At 42.1% G+C, this 7010-nt stretch overlaps 1 protein-coding gene across 1 annotated transcript in view; it reads left to right on the top strand.

The window, feature by feature from the left end:
- Positions 1 to 4115: 4115 nt before the first annotated feature.
- Positions 4116 to 7010, top strand: part of LOC121880312 — a 49899-nt gene continuing 47004 nt past the window's right edge. Inside the window, exon 1 of the mRNA XM_042387472.1 lies at positions 4116 to 5081. Within this exon, the coding sequence (XP_042243406.1) occupies positions 4136 to 5081 (946 nt within the window). The 5' untranslated portion in view covers positions 4116 to 4135. The remainder of the gene's footprint in view (positions 5082 to 7010) is intronic.

Below are 7010 nucleotides of genomic sequence, written 5' to 3'. Positions count from 1 at the left end.
TCCGGATTTTTGGACTTTTACTGTATGAATCAATAAGGATTTATTTTGCACATTTGTATTTAGCTTTTTAGTCAACTTCCGTATACAGTATAGTCTGCATTTACGCAGTCAATTGGACCCGTGGAGGCCCGCGTAAAACGAGAAACGCGTAAATGAAATACAGTATACTGTAGTCTGCATTTACGCGGTCAATTGAACCCGTGGCGTACCGCATAAAACGAGAAACGCGTAAATGAAATAACAGAACATATGGGATTAATTGAAATAGAGACTGGGCCGACCCCCAAACTCCACTTTTTGCGACACAATACATACGTTGTAGTAAAAATATTATCTTAATTTTATGATGGTATGCACACACACATGATATAGAAGAGAAATATCAATAAGAGAATAATATACTGTACCAGGTAAAAGAAAACACTTACGTTAGTAGAAGAGATGGGTCGGCATACGAGGATGGGGGCTGGTTCCGAGGCAGAGGGCAGATTACTGGCCCTCAGGTGAATCGCCATCACTATCCACCATAGTTGTCAGGGCCTTCCTGACAAACCCCTCAAAGTCATTACTGTCACTATCACTGGCTTGGGCTGGCTGTGGTGGGTTGCCGGCGAAGAAGTCAGTGATGTTATGCTGACGGCTAGTGTTGATGTGGTCGTGATACATCTGGATGTACTGCTCCATACTTTGATCTAGAAGGTTATTGAAGACTTCATACCGGTGATTGACATGGTCTTTTGAAAGGGTGAGCTTTAGTTTCTCGGCAAACTCGATGGCATCCTTTACATCACCATGAGTTAACTTCTGTTGTTCTCGGGCTGCTGCACCACCTGCCTTCTCACTGACGTCATCGTCTTCCAACAACTCGTCGGCAGTCACCTCAGGGTCCCTGATTACCTCCATGATGTCGTCGTTGGTGGTCTCGGAGAAGCCTGCAGCTGTAACACTCTGTGCAGCTTCTCTTGCAAGGTCCACGGCCACTGCAACAGACTGAACCTCACCAGCCACAGGTTGACTCTGCCTCCCACCTGGGATACCCTGCAACACATGCCGCCACACTTGACGAATCATTGCCACAGACAGCTGCCCCGATGCCTCCACCAAGAAATCAACAGCTTTCTTTACGTTAAACATTTTCCAAAACTGTTTAACTTGCACTTCATGCTCTGCCAACTCTTGTTCTGCATCCTCGTTGTTGTCGCTCTCGCTGTCTGTGCCACTCAAAAGGTTACGCAACTCATCCTTGGTGTTGGTGTAGTCGTTCAGGAGCTTAAACTTCTTTGCAGAGAATGCAGCCTTAACGTTGCATATCAACTCCTGGTTCATGGGCTGGATTAACGATGTAGTGTTGGGAGGAAGGAAGACCGCTTTTACATTGGGGTGACGTTCCAACAGTAGGGACGAGTGTCCTGGTGTGTTGTCAAGCAGCAACAAAATGTTGAATGGCACATTATTTTGCGCGCAGAATTTCTTGATGTCAGGAACGAAACAGTCATCAAACCAGGAGAGGGACAGACCAGTGAACATCCACGCCTTACGTGGGTTAGCCAGTGGACATTTAGCTTGGTCATATCCATGTTCTTGTAGGCGTGCGGCTTGCGGGCTGTGTGGATCACCGACAACTTAAGCTTACAGGTACCGGAGGCATTGGTGGTAAATGGGATAGTGATGTGCTCCTTCTGCAATTTCCGGCCCTGACACTTGCTGGCAGACTGGACAACGAAGGTCTTGGAAGGTAATTTTTTCCAAAACAGACCGGATTCATCCATGTTGAACACCTGGTCGTCCTTCCTTCATTACTTCACTTAAGAATGGAGGAAAATCCATGGCGGCAGCACGGTCAGCACTCTCTCCTTCACCAACAATGTTAATGTTCGTAATCTTGTTCCTTTTCTTAAACCCTTGCAGCCACCCAGAGGAAGCAGTGAAGGATTTGATCTCTGCAATTCCCAGCTTTCGCGCCACTGATGCGTACAGTTCACGTGCGTAATCCTGCACTGCCCGCGTGTCGACCACCATGTTACGTCTTGCCTGACGAATTAAGTAGCTCACCAGCAAGTTCTCAGTCTTGAGCAGCACCTTATTCTGACAGTACTTCACCATTGAAGCACCTGCAAACTTTGTGATGCTCATTTGTTCTTTAATCTTGGCGGCATCCTTCTGGATCGTAGATTCGTTCACACCATGCTGGCACGCCAAATCAACTTGTCTCGTTCCTTTTTCTAAATCTTGTACGATCTTGTACTTAACTTCGTAACTTAGGGCACGTCGTATCTTCTTGGGCTTGGGGCGGCTGGGTCCAGGTAATGCAAGGTTTTTCTGTGGTGGTTGGGGTCCAGCGGATGCCATTGTTGAACAGATTAGTGAGCACAAGAGATAACAGTATACGTGGCGACAGGAGAACAATGAGACTGACGCGGTTGGGTCAGACGCTCCCTCCCGTGCCAGGCCACGTCATACAACATTAGAGCATCACAGCTAGCGGCGGAGGGAATGCGTGGGTGGGAAGGATGCGTGGCCCAATCACAGTCCGATACGTCATATGACGTCAGCGATAACGCAACAGCGACCTAATGTGCACCCCTCACTGCGCCGCTTCCCGCGTGTGGTCGAGAATGGACTGCTTGACTGAAAAATGGCGTGGAGCGTCTGGACCTCCAGCCGCTCTCCGCGTAAATGACCAAATTTACCGCATAATTAAAGCATTTACATTCTGGCAAGGCACCGCGTAAACAAAACCCGCGTAAATGCAGACTATACTGTAACGGAACATATGGGATTAATTGAAATAGAGACTGGGCCGACCCCCAAACTCCACTTTTTCCGACACAATACGTTCCTTGTAGTCAAAATAACATCTTAATTTTATGATGGTATGCACACAATTAATAATTAAGAGAAATATCAATAATATTAGGTTTTTTAACACTTACGTTAATAGAAAAGCTGGGTCGGCACATGTGGATGACGGCTGGTTCCAAGGCAGAGGGCAGATTAGTTGCCCTCCGGTGAATCACTTTCACCACTCGTAGAGGTTTGCAGAGCCTCCCAGACAAACCTCTCAAAGTCCATATCCTCACTGTGGTTGTGGTTGTGGTGGGTTGCGGGTGTGGAAGTCCTCAATACTACGTTGACGACTAGCATTGATGTTGTCGAGATAGATCTGGATATACAGCTCCATAACTTTCGTCAGATGATTATTAGACACTTCATACCGATGCTTGTCTGGGTCGTTGTCAAAGATGAGCTTAATTTTCTCCCCCAACTCGATGATTTCCTTCACATTATCATGTCTTGGTCCAGGTACTTCAAGGTTTTTCTCAGGTGGTGGGGGTCCCGCTGAAGCCATTGTGAGGGGAATAGCGGGCACAAGAGAGAACTGTATACACGGACTGAGAACAATGAGACAGGCCCGGCTAGGTCAGCGACTTCTACCCTTTGGTGGCAGGGCACTTCATGTTACATTAGACCAATCACAGCTAGCGGTGGAGGGAATGCGTGGGTGGTAAGGATGCGTGGCCCAATCACAGTCCGTTACGTCATATGACGTCAGCGATAACGTAAGAGCGGCCTAATGCGCACCACTCACTGCGCTGCTTCCCACGTATGGTCAAGAATGGACCGCATGGGTAAGAAATGGCGTGGCGGTCTGGACCTCTCCAGCCGCTCGCCACATAAATGACCAAATTTACCGCGTAATTAAAGCATTTTCATTCTGGCAAGGCACTGCGTAAATGACCAAACGAGTAAAGAAACCCGTGTAAATCCAGACTATACTGTAATGTACAGGATTTTTAATGCTTATTCTGCTAATCTGTGACTTTCAGAAATTCGACCACGATGGGATGCCAATTATAGTACGAATTTGTGGGGTGAGGGTTTACATGCATGTCCCAATATCTATCACCTGTGGTCTCATAATGTTTCACACAGAGTGTGGACAGATACTTTTTTGAGATACTGTACAACAAATAGTAGTTGATTGTTGACTTGACATACCATACTGACACTGTTTCTTCTTCCATTTGCTTAGAAATCAATAATTAGTCAGGGTGGTGTATCTCTTTGTTGCTCATGGCAATACTGGCAGTTTGTTTAAAAAAATTTTTTTTTTTTCAGACCCATCATATCTGGAATGGATAAAAGTGTTGTAAATAAAGGAGGACACCCTTTTGCCTTAGATGATGCTGGGAATATACCCATCATTGATGAAGAAGACTTTTCGCATACTTCACACATATCAAATACCTCTTTGGCCTTGCCTTCTTCAGTGAATACTGGAATCATGGATATTGACAGAGAACCAGAGCAAGAGCAGAGTGTGAGAAGACATGTCAGACAAAATGAAGTGTGTGAGACCATTGATGCAAGTAGATGTTTTATAGATGATGAATCTTGCACTAAAGATGAGGCAAAACCTTCAGTGCAAGAAACTGAGGAGCCTGGAAGAACACTAAACTCAGCGGACTGTAAATGTTGGAGTCAAAGTGAGAAAAACAACCCAGAACAAAGAAGAGATGTTGCTGACATAGATAATAAAAATGTAAATTTAATTGCTGATGAATCCAGCACCCAGAGCATTTTAGACAACCCTGCAAACTATGTTACACACAAACTCTCCTTTCCTGTTGCAAATAAAAACAAAGACAAGGAATCTCTTTATGATGCAGAATCCGAATCTCAATTGTCAGTAAGCCAAATATCAAGTTCAGAGGCTTATCTAGCTTCAGACTTTCCTGATGTTAAAGTGAAGAACAAAACTAAGAAGCAAAAAACACACAAACTTGGCAAGGATGGGAGAGACTCTGATTCTTCTGTGTCATCAAAAAGAAAAGGATCCAGCAGCAAAACTCGCATAAAATCTAAGTTTACTCCTGGGAGTCTGGAGTACATTGAGCAGCGCTTGTGTGGTCGTCTATTCTCTGGCTGGGTGGGGGAGCGAAGATGGGTTGAAAGCTTGCGTGCATATCGGGATGTGATAGAAGTGGATGAGTGGGAAGTGGATATGAACCAGCAACTTAAGGCCATAATTAATAGCATCCCTGGTGTGTATGAAGGAACCAAGTGGATCAACTTATCTCGTAAGTCAACCAGTAATTTTTACTTTCTCTCATTTTGGATTAATTTCAAGCATGCAAGAAGCTAAGTTGTTATACAATAATTTTTTCCCTTATTACATTTATTTCTGGAATGAACTAAATAATGCTTATTGAGTTAGTTACAGTAATCATTTATGAGTAAACAAAAAGTATTAACGTAAGCCACCACCAGCCAAGGTTGTAGGTGGTAATTCCCCACCCTGTTGTGTTTTCATGGTAAACAACATTATTGCCCATACTTTACAATATACAACTGGATTTTACTTTTATACCAAGTTTCTTATTTCACTGTGGTTTTATTCATCGATAATCTAGTCATATTAATATTTTAATAAACCTCTATAAATTGTTCACAGATTCCATCTGGGTTTCTTTCTTTTTAGTATTTTAATGGCTGTTTGCAAGATGCTACAATATATACTTACACATTTTAAGTTTTGTTTCATTAGATTAGTCAACTTGCAGCAACTTTGATAGACTGCATCTTGCTTTTCCTTTACAGAATATATTGTCATTGTTCTGAGATGAAGCTTAAGAATGTTATGGACTTTGGTGAGGCTGGGATTATGACTGTTGGTCATTGTACTCTCCCATGGGCAAAATAAAATCTGATGTACAGTACATATGATCAAAAACTATCTGTGCACATTTTGCATAAAACAATTAACACCACAGATGATGGATTTTTTGCAAAATCCTATAGTACAGTAGACTCGCAACTTACGCGTATTTTTCTTACCCGGTTTCAACTAGTATACACGGATTACCCCGGGGGTTACGTTACAATTTCCAACCTCAAGCTCAAAATTTTCAAAAATTTTATGTCTAGTGCAAATTATAGCATGTTTATATTCAAATTAATCGCTATCGTATATAAATCCCAGCAATGTAAATTTTATTCTCCCAGGTCAGTTCAGTGACAAAAAAAAATAAATAAATAAATAAAAAAAAACTAACTGTAAAGGACATAAATACTGTACCACATTTCTCAGCGTATAAGCTGAGGTTGTAAGCCCTAAAAAATTCCCAGAAATCATGGGGTCGACTTATATACCAGATCTAGATCATGAACCTAAAAATTTCTGGTGCATAGCAGCGAGACACACTATTTACTACTCACAAACAACTTTGAAATACAACTTTGTTATTGTAAAGACATGAACTGAAATGGCCTAAAATACTAAAATGATAGAAATCCTACAACAGCGACATGACACGACTGTTGTTTACAACTCACTATTACTGTCGTGGTGGTTTGATCAACTGTTATTCATCCCAAGGACATTAGTGTAAAAGAAAGTGTTGAAATACAAATTCTTTATTTAAGACATGGATAAAACAAAAAACATCAGTAAAAATGTTAAAATACAATATAGAATTGAAATGGTTTAGAATCCTTCAAAATCTTCTTCTGAACTAGTGGTTCCTTCCAGTGAATCCCAGTCCTCCGACTCGGCTGCGGCTTCATCGTCATCTTCCCACCCCACATCATCCTCCTCACCATCCAGAGAATTGGATATGCAACATTTTTTTAATTATTTTACTACTGTTTCTGATTTTTTGGCATTCCAAGAATCTATTTAATGATAATAATAATAATTAACGGTTTATTGAAAGAACATAGCAGCCGGAAGGCTGAAAATATACAGTTACATAATTGGGGAATGGGTCTCTTGATTTACAAATAACATACAAGTAACATAAGTGATACAAATATGATATACTGTATAATAACTAGGTGGGGAGAAGCTCAAACTACAGGACATTTCAACATAGTGACAGTGCAGAAAATAGGATTTACTGGGAGTGAATACACTGGTTGATTACAAGTTATTGATCATTTTTACAATGGTTGGAACTGAGCTGTTCTTATAGCGATCAGTTCGTGCACGTATGGGCTGGATGTGGTTG

This window comes from Homarus americanus, unplaced genomic scaffold (assembly GCF_018991925.1).
Source record: "Homarus americanus isolate GMGI-L3 unplaced genomic scaffold, GMGI_Hamer_2.0 scaffold20930, whole genome shotgun sequence".
Taxonomy (NCBI): domain Eukaryota; kingdom Metazoa; phylum Arthropoda; class Malacostraca; order Decapoda; family Nephropidae; genus Homarus; species Homarus americanus.
Note: the sequence above shows the minus strand (reverse complement) of the source record. Positions and strands in the feature narration are given on the sequence as shown.